The sequence below is a fragment of the Elaeis guineensis genome, chromosome 2 (assembly GCF_000442705.2).
Source record: "Elaeis guineensis isolate ETL-2024a chromosome 2, EG11, whole genome shotgun sequence".
In the NCBI taxonomy this organism is placed as follows: Eukaryota; Viridiplantae; Streptophyta; class Magnoliopsida; order Arecales; family Arecaceae; genus Elaeis; species Elaeis guineensis.
This window is the reverse complement of record NC_025994.2, coordinates 99767333-99784390: the sequence shown is the minus strand read 5'-3', so window position 1 is coordinate 99784390 and position 17058 is coordinate 99767333. Positions and strand designations below refer to the sequence as shown.

The 17058-nt window shown below is 36.4% G+C and overlaps 1 protein-coding gene and 1 long non-coding RNA gene across 3 annotated transcripts in view; one reads left to right on the top strand and one right to left on the bottom strand.

Annotated features, from left to right (window-relative positions):
- Positions 1 to 17058, bottom strand: part of LOC105049635 (uncharacterized) — a 126149-nt gene that overhangs the window by 32986 nt on the left and 76105 nt on the right. The gene's annotated exons all lie outside the window — the stretch shown is intronic.
- Positions 7072 to 7734, top strand: LOC140855592 (S-locus-specific glycoprotein S6-like). The gene has a single exon (XM_073251675.1). It carries the CDS (start codon positions 7072 to 7074, stop codon positions 7732 to 7734), a length of 663 nt encoding a protein of 220 aa, XP_073107776.1.

Below are 17058 nucleotides of genomic sequence, written 5' to 3'. Positions count from 1 at the left end.
TTAAAATAATTTCGTCCTCGAAATTTAAGTTATGTCGTTCGAGATACATATTTCAAAATATACATTCTTCATGTCATTCTCAAGCTTACGATAATATCATATATATTATTTATTTCTCATGATCTTGTTATAACAAAAATTATTTAAAATTTCAAACTCATCCCTTCTTATTGATTTCTCAACTTTTTGAAGAACTGTAACATTTTAGACTTGTATTAATATACCACCCTTATTTGTCTAATACATTTCACTCGAAATTTATAATTATCTCAAACTACCCTTGATAGAAAAATAAATAAAGGTCAAACATCGGCACTCTTCACAATCATCGATTTCTTTCTTCACTTGATCTTCCAACAAATTTTATATATAGACTTCCATCTTAAGAAAAATCTCAATCTTCTATATCAGTTTAAGTAACAATATTAATTTTTTTAAAAAAATATGAGATCTATGTCAGGACATTCTAAGTTTGAACTAATATCAGAACTATCAAGCTGTTAATAAACTTGAGATATCTAAAATTTCTTGGCATTATCTACAATGAAGCAACCTACTGACAAGATTATCCGGCTATGATCGGATTAGATCAAAATCTGTAGCATCCTTTCATTATCAATAAAATTCTTCCTTATTTGCAACTAATGTATTTCATCTAATATCTTTTGATTTAAAAAAATTAATATTTCTAATCAATTTAATCCACCACGCTTTTGCTGTGCACTTTGATCTTAATTTATCAAATTATATAAGTCTATCAATGATAAAAAAAATATCCTTATATGTTAGATCAGTCCAGGATAGATCCAACCTTCAAATTTCATATAAGACTTAGGACAAAATTTTAAGTTTCTTTATCTTTACTACCTTTGGGTATAGCATATAAAAATTAAATCTTGATCCACTTCCTATGTTTGAAATCATTGTATAAGTTTCATCACTCTTCAAGAATCTAACATGTCTAGAATCGATTGAAGTTAACCTTAGATTTATCTTACAATCATTTAGATAATTTCTAAATTATTTTTTTTTAAAAAAAAATTAAATTTTAATTTATCAAACTAGAAGAACTTAAGCCAACATCCTTAAGTAGAATCAACTTGATTATTTCTTATAGAGCTCCCTTCATCACAACCCTTAATATTAATCAATAAATCCATACAAAATCTTATCCCTTGTATAAGTCAATCAAAATTTAACACTAGCAAGATGTCTTAGTTCAATTTTTAAAAAAATCCAAACTTTGACTTGAATAATTAATACACTTCACCATCTTCAACAATTACAAAAAAAAATTAAAAAAAATCTAATCCAAAGATAGTAATACGAATTATTAAGGATTTCATTATAACCTTTATATCATACTCTGACAAAATAAATTTTCTTCTTTAATTTAACAATAATATCAAAATACTTTTGATCCACTTAGAAAAATAAACTATTGACTTGAAATTTAATGCAACTTGAAAGATCAAGAAATAATATTCAGAATATGATATTTTGAGTAACCAAAAATTTTACCAAGATGTGTATCTCATATTCTCATAATAAAATTCAAGTATATTTTTCATCTAAGATTGAGTTTCATATATGACCTCTTATGGGTTCAGTGTTCAAAAATATTTCTCTCTCATATGATGTAATTTCTTCTTAGACCCTACCCTAATTAACTTTCTTTGATAAGTCCAAAATTCATAATGTTCAGAGAATTATCATTGGAATAAAAAAAAAATCATGATCTTCAATCATATAAGTTTTATATTCCAAATTCATCTAGTATACTCAACATAACTTATCAATACCTCCCACTTTATTCCAAGGTCAACTCTTTTCATACTTAGGTCAACCTTTCTAATTGAAATCTAAGATATAACTCATCAATTCTATTATAGATATCATATGCCACTTATACATAAATTTTATCTTAATATCTATTGATTTGAAATCTAAATATTGAATCTTCTCTTTTATATCTATCATGTTTCTCATGATCATAACCTAAGTTTAAATATCACTAAAGTCATAATTTCAAATAATTATAATCTTAAGCTTAAATACCACTTAAATCATATTCTCTAATGATCATAACCTAAATTGTAATATCATTCTATTACATCTTTAATGATTATAACCTCAGACTCTAATATTATCTATCATACTCTATTGATTATAATCTCAAAATTTTGATATCACTTATATGACAATCCCTAGTGACCTTAAACTTGGGCTATAGTACTGTTCTGTCATATCCTAATCACTTGTATCATTATCTCCAAATAAACATAACCTAAGCTCTAAGCTCAGATGCCACTCTGTCACATCCTACTGATCTTACATAAAATTTTAATATCTCTTATAATCTCTGGTGATCCTAAACCTAAGCTCTGATATTATTCTATCACATCCTAATCATTTATATCGTAATCTCCAATGTTCATAACCTAAGCTCTGATACCATTCTGTCACGCCCCGAACCCAACATCCGGGTCGGATACGTGATGGCCGCACACTCCTTAGAGCAACCCCTAAAGAATATGCAAGGCCAAAATAAATTATTATAATCTTAACATCCATAACAATTAATTTCAACAATAATTCATAAAACCTTGCATAATTATAAATTAATTTTCTTCAATCCTCTGATCAGGTACTATGACACTCTATCTATCCATCTGCTCACTCATAAATCTAAGCCATAGCCAATCATAAACATCCTGTAACTCTGAGAAGAAAAAGAAAGATGAAGAGGTGTGAGCTTTACAGCCCAGTAAGAATTTCCATATCACACTGATATAATAATATAATCTAAAAATAAAGATAAATAATAAACATAAATTCAATGTTCAATGTCTAGAATAATACAAATATCCATAAATTTTTTATATTTTTAAAATAGATGCATCATCATATGTTAACGGTGAAACACTTTTATTCAATAATTATTTCATGTCTTATCTTTCATTTCTCCTTTCATAATCACATGATTCTTAACAGTTTCTTTCCGGCTCTGGACTATCCAAGTCTATACCTCAGTCATCATCCGGATCGAATCCACTTAAAAAGTCTTTCAAGACTGTCCCAGGATGAGCTCCTGGCCGGCTGTCCCACGTACGAAAGCCCGTGAGAGGCTGTCCCAGGCATAAGCTCCTGGCGGGCTGTCCCAGGCATGAGCTCCTGGCCGGCTGATCCACCTGTAAGCCAGTGGAGGCTGTCCCAAGCATAAGTTTCTGGCCGACTGTTCCACATGATAAGGCTAGTCCATACCATATATCTCTTTCTTTTTCATTTAATCAATATGTGTTGATTTCATCAAATCAATTCTGTCTTGCATTATGATCAATTCAGATATGTCATATTTATATAATCATGCCATCAATCTCTGATACATATATATTGACATAACATACTCATGCTTAAAATCAAATAACAGTATCTCAGATATAATAAATTCATCGATCTCAAATCCGACGATGCAAAACCAATGATGCAAGACCAACAGTAAAATAGTATATATATAATAGTGATCATGTACAGAGATTCTTACCTTTACCGATGACTGATCCAAGCACAGAAATCAATGTTCTTCTTTGATTTATGAATTTTTTTAACAAAATATTTCACTCGATATCATATGCAGACAATCATCTCTTCATAACCCTGATCAAATATAAAAATCTTATATAAAGAAATTACCGATGATTGATTCTAATACACAAATCGAGGACCTCTCTTAGGATTAATCAAATTAGGACTTGTCTATGTATCAGGATCCTCCACTGATCCATAAGACTTCTAGAGAGAGAAAATCTATGAAGAGAGAGAAAATTCTAGAGAAAAAAAATAGAGAGAGAAAGTGGAGAGAGAATCTTTGTATCCTTCAGATGAGGCAATCATGGTGAAGATCATCAGAGGTCCTATCAGGGTGACTTAATATGAATCAAGTGTTACAATTTTGAATAGAATCAGACTGGGATCAGATCTACTGCACGAATTTTGGAGCAATCTCAATTCATCATATTTTTATTTCAAATATATCCTAGGGTCTGTGATGCAATCAGAGAGAGAGTAGAAAGATTCTAGAAAGATAAAATCCACAAAAAGAGAGAAAGATCTAGAGAGAGAAAATAGAGAGAGAATCTAGAGAGAGAAATTGGAGAGAAAAGGTAGAGAGAGAAGGTAGAGAGAGGAAAGAGAGAAATTTTTTTTTTCTCTCTTCTTTTTCTTTTTATTTTATTTTATTTTTATTTTTCTCTTTCTCTTTTTCTTTTTTTTCTTTTTCCTTTTTCTTTTCTTTTTCTTTTTCCTTTTTCTTTTCTTTTCTTTTCTTCTTCTTTCTTCTTTTCTTTTCTTCTCGCGGCCTCCCTTGGCTGAAACAGGGAAAGACCATGAGGTACCCCCCCTCGGTGGCTCGAGCTCCGACAGCTTGGTCGGAGATCCGGCAACGATCGGCAATGGGGTTCGGCCGGCGGTGGCCAGCAGTGGACGGCCGGCAGCGAAGAGGAGAACGGCGGCAAAATCAAGGGAAAATTCAAAAAAATAGAGGATTTCTTTTGCGACTAATTTTCGACAAAGTCGGTGGCCGGCGACGAGGCCTTGGGCCAGGGGAGAAAGGGAAGAGGGAGAGGAAGAAGGGGAGGGGCTTACCTCGAGCTCTGGCAGTGTCTTCGTTTCCAATTTTCGGTGAGCACGGTTCTAAGAAAATCGGTAAAATGAGAAAGAAAGAGGAAGGAAGAAGAGAAGTGGCCGGGCTCTGGGGTCCTTTGGAGGGAGGGGAGAAGGGGATTTATAGATGGGATCTAGGGCTCCTAGAGTTCCAATCCCATTTTGATTCAAAGAGGGAAGATGGACTCTATCAGGAGTCCTCTTCCGTTCTCTTTTTTTTTTTTTAATCTGGGTTATTACAATAAAGGCACAAAAAGTTGCATCATGGAAAATTTCCCTGAGCAGGTTAGCTTGTAAGGTAATACGCAAGAAAAGTTCCACGCATAATTTGAGTTTACCTTTTAGGAGAATTATCGGTAAAGACAACGAGCATGACTCAAGGTAGTCTTTCTTGACTCCACAAGGGATGGTAATAGATAGAATATGGATCAATTTGGTCAATATCCATGTAACACCCTAGCCCATTTGGACCCTGGATCAAGCCCAAAAACCCAAAGCCCATACAAAAAAAAAAAGAATGGGAAGAAGACTCCCATCGAGAGTCTTCTTCTCCGATGAATCCCAGACGGAGAAGAGTTTTGGAATCTTTAAAACTCTAGAACCCTCTATAAATAAGACTCCCCTCTCCCTCAAGAGCCTCCACCGGCGACTGTTGAGCCCGATTCCTCCCCTTTTCTCTGTGGAAGCCGTGGCAGCCTCTTCTCGTGTTCATCAAAAATCAAAGATCGAAGAGGCCAGGTAAGGCTCCAAATTTTCTTTCTCTCTCTCTTTCCTTTCTCCCCATGGCTTTAGACCCTCACCGACCGTCGGGATCGCCGAAAAATCCATGAACAACGTGAACCCCTGTTTTGCTCTGTTTCGGCCGGACCCTTTCCTCTCTTTTCCGACCACCGATGCCGTCGGTTGCGGTGTCTCATCCCTAGGATAGGATCCTCATCCGTTTATCTCTCTTTCTTGAAGGTATTGGCCGTCGGTGACCGGCCAATGATCGGAAAACAAAAGAAAAAGTGGCAGTCCTCTATTTTTCCGATCTCTTCTTGATTTCTCGCCGGTCGAACCTTGCCGCCGGCCATCCCTTGCTCCACCGCCGCCTCCACCTGCTGTTGGACCTCCGACGAAGCCGTCGCCCTCATCGGAGCCAAGCTGGAGCCCCTCGTCCGTCCCCTGTTTCGGCCCAAGGGAGGCCGTGGGAAGAAAAGGAAAAAGAAAGAAGAAGAAAGAAGAAGAAGGAAAAGAAAAAGAAAAAGAAAAGAAAAAGAAAAAAAAGAAGAAAACAAAAAATAAAAATAAAGAAAACAAAAATAGAAAAAAGAAGAAGAGAGAGAAATTTTCTCTCTCTCCTCTCCCTCCTTTCTCTCTCTTTCCTCTCTCCTCTCTCTACCTTCTCTCTACATTTTCTCTCTCTAGATTTTCTCTCTAGACTTTTCTCTCTCCTTATGGATTTTATCTCTCTAGTGTCTTTCTCTTTCATTTCATCACAGACCTTAAGATAAACTTGAGATGAAAATAAGATGATCTGAGATTGCTTCGAAATTCGTGCAGTAGATCTGATCCCAGCTCGATCTTATTCAAAATTTATAATATTTGATTCATATTGAGTCACCTTGATAGGACCTCTGATGATCTCGATCATGATTATCTTATCTGAAAGATACGAAGATTCTCTCCCCACTTTCTCTCTCTAGAATTTTCTCTCTCTTCATGAATTTTCTCTCTCTAGAAGTCTTATGGATCAGTGGAGGATCCAGATACTTAGACAAATCTTAATTTTGATTAATTCTAAGAGAGGTCCTAGATTTGTGTTATTAGGATCAATTATCGATAATTTTCTCCATATATAATTTTTATATTTGATTAGGGTTACGAAGAGATATGATTGTCTACATAAGATGTCAAGTAGAATATTTTGTTAAAAAAAATCATAAATTAAAGAAGAACATTGATTTCTATGCTTGGATCAGTCATCGGTAAAGATAAGAATTCCTGTACATGATCACTATTATATATATGCTATTTTACTGTTGGTCTTGCATCATTGGTTTTGCATCGTCGGATTTGAGATCGATGAATTTATTATATCTGAGATACTATTATTTGATTTTAAGCATGAGTATGTTATGTCAATATATATGTATCAGAGATTGATGGCATGATTATATGAATATGACATATCTGAATTGATCATAATGCAAGACAGAATTGATTTGATGAAATCAACACATATTGATTAAATGAAAAAGAAAGAGATATATGGTATGGACTAGCTTTATCATGTGGAACAGCCGGCCAGGAGCTTATGCCTGGGACAGCCCATCAGGAGCTTATGCCTGGGACAGCCCCCACTGGCTTACAGGTGGATCCGCCGTACTAATCATATTTTCGTTCTCATTTCATTTTTTAAACGAAATGATGGATACCCTGTGGCTGTTTCCTCAAAATAAATTTATGGTTTTATTTCTTTCCTTTAATCTCTTCATTGTATCCATTGTAGGAGATACAATGACACCAACCAAATCCATTGTAGATGGACAAATCTTAATTTCGTCCGATGGGACCTTCGAACTGGGCTTCTTCAGCCCTGGCGACTCGAATAATCGATATTTGGGGATACATTACAGAGGCACTCCAGATAAAACAGTTGCGTGGGTTGCCAATAGAATCTCTCCCCTCAATGGCTCCATGGGGGTTCTCAATCTCACAGGTGATGGAAATCTGGTACTGCTAAACAGCACTGGATATATTATTTGGTCAACAGGCACAACAAATGCAATTAATCCCGTTGCACAGCTCCTAGACTCGGGAAATCTCGTCCTGATTGAAAGAACTACGAAGAAATTATTGTGGCAGAGCTTTGATCATCCAGGTAACACACTTCTACCAGGTATGAAGCTTGGGTGGGATTTAAGAACCAATCTTAACAGGTATCTCACGTCATGGAAGAGTTCCTCTGACCCTTCTCCTGGGGACTACTACTACAAGTTACATACCGATGCAGTACCAGAGCTTGTCTTGTGGAGAGGATTTGTCCCAATATATCGCACCGGACCCTGGAATGGAGGTGGATTAGTATAATTAGTATTATAACATTTCTTATGATCTTTTATTTGAATTTATAATTATACAAGTAGTTAGACATGCTTGTGAGTGAGGGCTCGGACACCTCTAGCCTCTATGACCATCTATCTCAGATCTTGGGACCTGAGCACTTTGGAAGAATTTGTTGCAGGTCCGGACATACGCCGATGAGCTACTAGTCTGAGGCGAGCATCTTCTTACATATTTTTGGGATCGTCAGTAGGGAGCAGCTTGACGAGGCCTTGGCATAGGCAGCTCAGGCTCAGGAGCGTGCATCTCAGGCTCAGAAGCGCGCATCTCAGCTACAGAGTGTCATATTTGCTATGGTGAGTCAGCTCTCCGCTAATTTTGGAGCTGATTTATCGATCATTTAGGATATGTTGGCTAGCATTTTAGCTCCAGTCCCTCTAGCTCTAGCCCCTCTAGCTCCTGCTCTAGTCCCTCCAGCTCCTGCTCTAGTCCCTTCCGATCCTGCTTCAGCCCCTCTTGATGATGATGAGATATTTGGAGAGGAGGATTTTGATTTAGGAGATTTTTGATGTATTTTATTTTTATTTAAAAAATATTGTAATATAATTTGATCAGCAATACAATTTGAGTATTTGAGATATATTCTGCATTATTATTGAATTTTATGTAAAATTTTTTATTCTTATAAATTTTAGCTTAAGTAATTATATATTGAATTGTGTCTATTAGATAAAAAATGATAAATTTAAGTGATTGGAAAGTAGTATAAGGAAAAAAGCTACAGCAGTTGTTGTGAATCGCTGTCATAGCCTACGGCAGTGATTGCACAACCGCTGCTATATCTGTACCAACTGCTGTCATTGGTCCGTGCTAACCACTGCCATAGATTTATGACAACAGTTAGACAACCGCTGTCATAATTTATGACAGTGATTATTGCAGCAGTTGATATAACTACTACCATATATCGAGTATAACAGTCGTTATTCAACCGCTACTATAGCTTGCAATATAGCAGCGGTTTACCAACCACTGCTATAGAAGCTATCGCAGCAGTTAGTTAACCGCTGCTGTAGAATCTATAGCAGCGGTTATACAACCGTTGCTATACCACTTCTATAACCGTATGAAACCATTGTTGTAGGCCATGGCAGTAGTGTTTTGGCTACGACAGTAGTTGTCGATCGCTGTCGTAGTTCTTTTCTATAGTAGTGAATACAAATTACTACAAAGTATAAATTGTAGTGATAATAAAAAGATGAATTTATGATCTTGCTCTCAACATAGCTTAACTCGCTGAGCATGAATCATATCCTTAGATCATGACTCGTCTCTACGTAGTCATAAACTATTCGAGATCAAATATCATAAAATAAAAAAACTACTACTCGAATACATGAATAAGATCATAAAAAATATTCATATTTTTCAAATATGCAATATTATTCAAAATTAAGGAAAATGTTCAAGTAGTTGATTGCATAACAAAAGAAAATACATAATAAAAAATGAAATACAAAAATATGAATTTCAAAACTTCATTCACTTTCCTAAGGATGAAGGATTTAGTTGCTTATGGATTGGATCTTGCTCGCTGTAAAAAGCTCCATCTTCTTTGAAGGTTGAAAAAGAATTTGAAGAAGATGCAGGAGCAGAACCTCCTTATGCCACTACAAAACTCTCTCCTAAAGCTCCAGAATCTTGCAACTTCCCTCTCTTATTTTCTACAATTTTCTCTCAATTTTTGCTCTCTTTTTCTCTTGGATCTCTGTATTCCTTTTTATAGCTTTCCTAGCCCCCAAAGTTCTGGCTGTATCCAATCTCCTAAATCCTCATGAATTTCTTTTTTGTCTTAGGTTTTAATACCCTAGCCGCCTTCTCTGTTCTGTTGCATCGCATGTCTGCGGCTCGCTTCTGAACCGCCAACTAGTCCCAGGCACAACTGGTTCGCCTCTCGCATTCGTGTGCCCACACTTGCTCAAATGCATGCCTAGCTCGCCCACCCATGAACCGCGCACATGCGCTCGCCCAAACCACGTCCTACGCTCGCGTTTGGACCCATGCCGTATGCACGTTTGAACCACGAACCGCATGAAGCACCCGCATGAAGCCCATGCTATAAGCCGCTGTGCACCACGTAATAATGTGCATGGACCGCATGGATTTCCTGGTGAGCTGCGCGGCCGCCCTCATGGACTGCCTTTATGAGCCGCGCCCCTTCCTATGCTCTGCACATGGATTGCATGCCGTTTCTTCTGGGCCTCTTGGCTTTTGTGCGTTGTTGTGGGCCATGTGGCATCCATGGGCCTTGTCTTGTTTTATTCTATGTTTGGAAAGCGCATCTGCATTGGCTAAAAATTTAACGATAGAGGTGGTTAACTTGAGCTTCATCATTGCAAATATTAAGGGTCTTACTGGTTGGTTTGTGATTAGACTTTATAATTAATAATTTTTGAAAAAGAGTATAAGAAGTATCAAATACTAAATAATAGATATTAAATATTAAAGATTTTAATACTTCTTATGTCACATTAATATATTGATCAATATGTCTTCTCTCTCTCTCTTCTTCTTCTTCTTCTTCTTAGCAAAGTAGGAAAGAAGGGCTGGTGGTCAGTGGATTGATAGGGTACGGCAACGTAGCAAGACATGTGGCAATAGATAGTGAGACATGGCTGGCAATGACGGCCAACAGGAAGAGATAATAATCAAGCCAAAAATAAGGCCAAATTGAGGCCCTTTGCTCGATCATCCTTAGGTCCCAACTTGCTAGCAGCTGCAGTCCCGGCATTGGCCATGGGTTGATGCAAGGGTGGGCTGAGGTCCTTGACGATGAACGCCAATGGCATAGATGGCTGGAAGAAGAGAAAAAACTTTAAAAGAACAAGGGATGGAACATGGCATCATTTATGGTGATTTTTTGGTGAAACCAAAGGCCGGTGATGGTGCCTCAGGCCATGGGGAGAAGAGGAAGTGAAAGAGAAGAAAGGCTGAGGCTTTACCTTGGCTTTGATAGTGTCTCTGACTCCAATTTCCAATGGACATATGTTAGCATGCAGTGAACTTTTTGTGTAGTCAAATAATACCTTTTGGTTAGCCTTTTTAGACGAGGTTCTGGATCGTTTACAAAAAGATTTAACTTTCACTAAGTCAAAACTGAAGATGGGAAAATATCTTCTTCTTTATCTTGCAGTTGAACCCCTAACTTTACTTAGAGATGTTTTTGGTCTTGCTCTTCTTTATTTTTATTTCTCAGCAAACCACTTGGTCTGCACCTACATCTAGACTTTGTTATAAGGATGCTTCTTGCTACCCTTGTTGTCAACGATGACTATGGGGACTCCTCAATCTCCATCTTGATTAATCGATCGGTGAAATCAAAGGGCAAGAGCTTGGATGCTATGAGTAATGTCGGCTTCTCGTACTATCATCACGAATTTGCTGTAGCCATTGACAAGCTACTTTACTGAGTTGCAGTTGCAATATCCATATTCTCTTGTGTTTTGAAGATATTTACCATGAACTCTTCCCATCCTTTATAAGATGATACTTCCTCTTCCGCTTGCAGAAGACTGCATATCAGTCCTAAAGCTATGAGCTCCCAAGGATAACCTAGCAAACCTCTAAAGAAACTACTTCACAAATTACTCATCCATATATCTCTCAAGGATGGCGAACTTGAAGATACAATATTGCTTAGCCATCTTCAACTCGACATCCTTCTAAATTCAACTGAGAGGGTAAGGATGTAGATAGGGCTTTATCTACTACCCTAGCTTCTGAATCAAATTCTTAGACATGAAGTTCTTCTAGCTTTTAGGATCTAAAATAGCATTGATGCTTTACTTCATCTAGATCTTGAAGCAAAAGAGTTCCTCATGCATCTCCAGATCTACCTCAATGACTGTCTTGAGTTTCCTCACCATTAAACTCAATTTGGAGTATGTTTGCTCAAGTTGAGGCATCTTCTCAACCTCTATAATATTGAGAACCACCTTCCCTTTCTTCTCAAAATCATCATCTTTCAGCTACTTTCTCTCGGCATGGAACTCTGGGTGAAGTTTCCAACACCATTTCTTAATGTGTTTGTGAAGGTTACAGTAATCATAGTAATTTTTATAAGTCATATTGACATACTTTCTTTTTCTGCTCACCTTCCTAACCTAGATTTCTGCCACTTTTTCTTAGCTTGTCTCCATTCTTGCCTTCTCTTGATTGATTCTTCTCCTTAATCCCATGGACTTCACGTTAGCTTTACTGACATCTTCAACTTTGAAGAGTTTTAGCTCTTTTTGAATGTTCTTATAGAGACCTCCAACATACTTCATGAAAATTATATAATCGTCGATAGAGATTCTGAGGAAGATTGCTTGCTTTTGAAACTTGATATAATTTTAGATGGATTGATCATACTTCTGCTATGAGTATTGCCATTGATCCATCGATCTTCCTCATAGCCAATTGTGTGAAATTACTTCTTGATTAGGCCCTTGAATTTGCTCCACATGAAATTAGAAATGTTGTTATTCCTCATATACAAATTCTATTATATAACAGCATGGTTCAAAAGTTTGGGACGAGCAAAAGCTACTTTCTGGATGTCAGAATATTCAAAGATAGTAAAATAGATCTCTAACTGATCTAGTCAGTTATCTAGCATTTCCACATCAACGATTCTATCTTTATGAGGATCTCAATTCAAGCTTCAACGTTAAATAGTTGAAGAGAGAGATACTATAATAAAAAAAGATATTTGTGACGTAAAAAAAGCATCGCAAATATAAATTTTTATTGTAAAAAATTATTTATGATGAAAATTTTATTGCTAATAATTAGTCGCTAAAAATAGATTCACAGATAATATTTTACGATAGAATAAAAATTTTTATCGCTAATAATATTTTTTGTAATGAAATATTTTAGTCAATTTTTTTATTTTTTAAATTATTTGAATAAATTATTTATGATGTAAATTTATGTCATAAATAAAAATATTATGATCAATTTATTTTCATCTCTAATAAGGTTATTTGTGACCAAAATTTTCTATTGTAAATAATTTATAAATACACTTTAAATTTTTTAAAATATAAAATAAATTATTTATGATGAAAAATTTATATCATAAATATTTATATCATAAAAAAATATTATTTTTAATGAAAATATTTGATCATAAATAATTTTAAAAAGGATTTTTAATTTTTTTCAAAAATAAATTATTTATGATGGAAATGTTTCATCGCAAATAAGTTTATTTATGATGGATATTCCATTGCAAATAATTCTATCATTAACTAAAATATAATATTTTTTAAAAAATAATTTATAAATATATATATTTAATTTATATTTTTTATATTTTATATTTATAATATATAAAATTATAATAAAAAATTCACATAATAAATCTATAAATAAATTTAATTATTTTATTATATTAAAATATCATTATAGAAAAATAAATTTAATAATTATAAAAGATCCAAAATAAAAATAAAAAAAATAAAAATAAGCTATCGGTCGTTAAGCATCCGCATTTGGAGAAGGAGAATGGATGGAGTATAAGGCTGGAAGTGGGCTCGAGCCAGCTCAAAGCCCATCAGGTCGGATTGACTTCAGGCTGGATTTTGGGTTCAGCTTGAAACCATTTAGGCCGTGTTCGGGCCAAAAAAAGATGGCCCATTTTACTTTCGGGCCGGGCTCGGGCCTACCTTTGGCCGGCTCGAACCCAACTTGGACTCGAGTCTGAATTTTAGCCCAATTATGAGTCCAAATTTTAAGGCTTTATTCCATCCTTCAATCTCCCTTGATTCCTTTCAAGTCCCAATATTTCCCATCGAGGTCTCATCTCAAAGAGCCCTGGCCCAATCCGTCGATCATTGCCATCCTCACTTTCGATCCTCTCTGTTCTCCTGTCGGTCGTCAGTCTCCACCATTGCTCTCCTCTCGATCTTTAGCGGCATTGGGCTCCCCCCTCCAATCTCCTGCAGGTGCTCTCCTTTCCATAGGTCTGCCTCCATTGTGCCTATTCTCCCCTAGATCGTCGCTCCCTCGGGCCTTGACTGTCACTCCCAATCCCCCGTCTCCCTCCAACCGCCGCTCTCTCGAGCCTCGACTGTCGCTCCCAAGCCCCCATCTCCCTCCGATCACCGCATCCAAGCCCCACTGCCTAGTGTCCCTTGACTACCTCAACCTCTCTCAGAGAGTCCAACAATCTCTTCGACGGTGTCGGCAAGGCCTATGGCTGGTCTCACCGTCCATGTCAGTCTCGACTGCAGTTGCTGCCGCCTGGCTCCTCACCGCCTATGCCCACACCCTTGAGACGGGCATCATCTTCATTGAAATCGATGGTGCCACCCAGGCCAAGCTCGAGTTCCAGGAGCCAAGAGGTCGTCGTCGTCGTCAGAGACCTAGCGAGCATCGTCATCGTTGTGACTAGCCATCAGAATGGGTTAGGGCTTATAGGGCTTTAAATTTTTTTTTTAAAATTTTAATAGCGAGTCGGGAGTGATGTTGGTGGTGGGCTGGCTCAATCTGTTTGGGCCGGGCTTGGGCCTGGGTCTTTTAAAAATTTTTGGACCTAAGCTCGGCCCGAAGCTTGATAAAAAATTTCAGACTGGGCTCGAACTGGGGTCTGGCCCAATCCGACCTGGCCCACTTCCAACCCTGATGGAGTACGATAGATTGGCCTGCTACTACCTTGTCAGCTCCATCATCAGCTCCATCTATGCCATCTACCATCATCTACGTCTGAAATAATTGGTACGAGTCGACGTGTACAGCCAACTCATCAGCTCGTTGTCAATTCTCAGCAATCTGTCTTTGTATCTCTATGAGTCGGACATTACAGGTAACATAGACGTCAGTCTTGGATGAGAATGAGGATGGGAGAGCTCTGATCCTATGCTCTAGTCTTCTAATATAATAGAATCTCATACCAAATACCTGATCACAAATCTCATCATCTGTGGGTGCGATTGAGCCCTCAAGGGTAGGCTGGGATCTAATTTCTATCATATGATCATGAAAGTTAAAGTTATAGTTATTCTAAGTTGGTACTGAAAATCAAAATACTAATAAAAAAATAGTTGAAAAAACTTACATAAAGCTCTTGGCTCCCCACCGTCTACTTCTCTGATTGTCGCTGGTGGGTTCGCTGGTAGATCTCGATCCTATCAGAAAACTTGTCACTCTCTATATCTTTCTATAATTTAAAAATAATTAATAAAAAATTTTAAATAGTTAAAGAGTTAAAATATGTTAAATAGAAATTACTTACCATCTACTCTATGTAGCGAGCGAATGACCTTGAATCCCTATAGTACAAGATGATTTATCTCATCTAATTCACGACATTTCAGACACATTGATCTTGTATAGTTAACAATCAAATTAGAAAGTAATTAATTAAATTTAAGAATAAAATATTCAATATTAAATTCTAAAAAAAATTTGAATGCTTAACTTGATATGTCGGATCCTCGTACCTACGGCATATGATAGTCCAGTCCTCGATACTGATGCTGTCATATAGCTGCTACCGCACTGCCTCCACCCCCTGGTCTTGCACTATAGTATACCAATGGTGATGAATACGATGTCGGTAATCCTTGAAATGTGAGCATAAATGATCATCCACAGCTTGCCGTATGTAATCATGCTCGAAATCAATAATTTCAAATATAGCCAGCCAATAACAAATATTATAAGAATACAATGCTAATTAAATATTTTACTAAATATTATTTTACCTCTAAGTGGCTATAGAAGATCTCTCTTTGAGTCGGTGTAACGTGATGTCAATCAAAGAGCATCACAAGGCCATAGCTACAGCATATGATGCCCAGCTCAGTCTGTCATAGCTCGCACCATCCCCTAATGGGTGTGGTGAAGGTGGACAAAATCTCGATACAGAGACGATGTCCCTCATGCTTGTGTCTCCAATGCTCCAGGATGAGGTTCTTTGACGAATCTCATCCTTGCCTCACCACCTATAGAGAATGGCCTAAAATAATAATGAATAAATCATTAGTATGATAGCTACCTATAAACCTAATAGATATAATTAAAATTAAATTTTATTATATAAAAAATATTAAAATACTACTCAGACCCATCTCTATAGCACCCTCTAGCAGCTCCGATGGTGTGGTAGTGGAAATGGGGGAAGGCTTATCCTCAAGGGTAGGCTGGAAACCGAACGTGGTCATCTCCCTCCTAGTGCCATACTTGCAATGCTTAAATTTTACATATAACTAACTTGACATATAAATGAATATAATAATAAATAATAATAGTGAAAAATACATAAATACTAATGAATAGAATTGTATTGCATATCATTATTGCAAGAAAAAATTTAATAAAGAATATAGATCTGCTCATCAATATCCATATCCTCCTCAATTTGTAGGTCCTCTTCCGAATCACAATAATCGACTAATGTATCGTTTTCTATCTCATCATTATTTATGAACTGATCATCATCCTCCGAATTATCAAGATTAAATACAAAACTAGCTTCAACTTCATTGGATGGTAGATCAGTCCTATTCAAAGGAGTTGTCACAAGTTCTTCGTCAATAAGGAGCTCGATCAATATTTGTTCTTCATCTTAAAAAGCTTTCTTTTTATGTAGATCTGAATTTTCATTCATCTCTAGTCCGATTGATATGTTATATACGTCTCTAGATATTATTCTTTGTACGACATGCCAATCATCTCAATATTTTGGTTCTTTCAAATATATTACTAGTTTCGCTTGAGTTGCTAATATATATAGCTCACTCTGAATACTATGTTCATGTAAAATTTATACTGATAAAGTGTGGATCGATATGAATACCGATCTTCTTATTGCTAATATCTCATCATTTACATTGAAACAAGAATATCAAATTATTGGATCCATACTTCAGTTCTATAATATCTATTAATACACCAAGATATTCAATCTCCTCTTCTCCTTCATATCCTATCATAGCAATCTCACTATTTTGGATCCATCTTTGCATCTCAAGCTCTCTTATATGAAATCTTACTCCTTCAATGATACATGATGCTTAGTGATTAATCCTTCGATCAAAGTCATATGCTAAATCATACAACTCATCGATCACACCCTCTTCCTCCCTACATTGGCCTTTTTTTGTGACCCGTGGCTTCTCACGGAGGCAACTGTGTAGACCCATCACAAAACAAAGAAACAAAAAGATAAATAAAAAAACCAAACCCCCTTCTCCCTCCCTTATTTGGTGGAAATAGAAAATCCTCCTCTTCTCCAGTGCCCTCAGACCTTTCCCATTTACAACATCAGAGCTGCTGTGATTCCTACAGATGGAGGTCCTT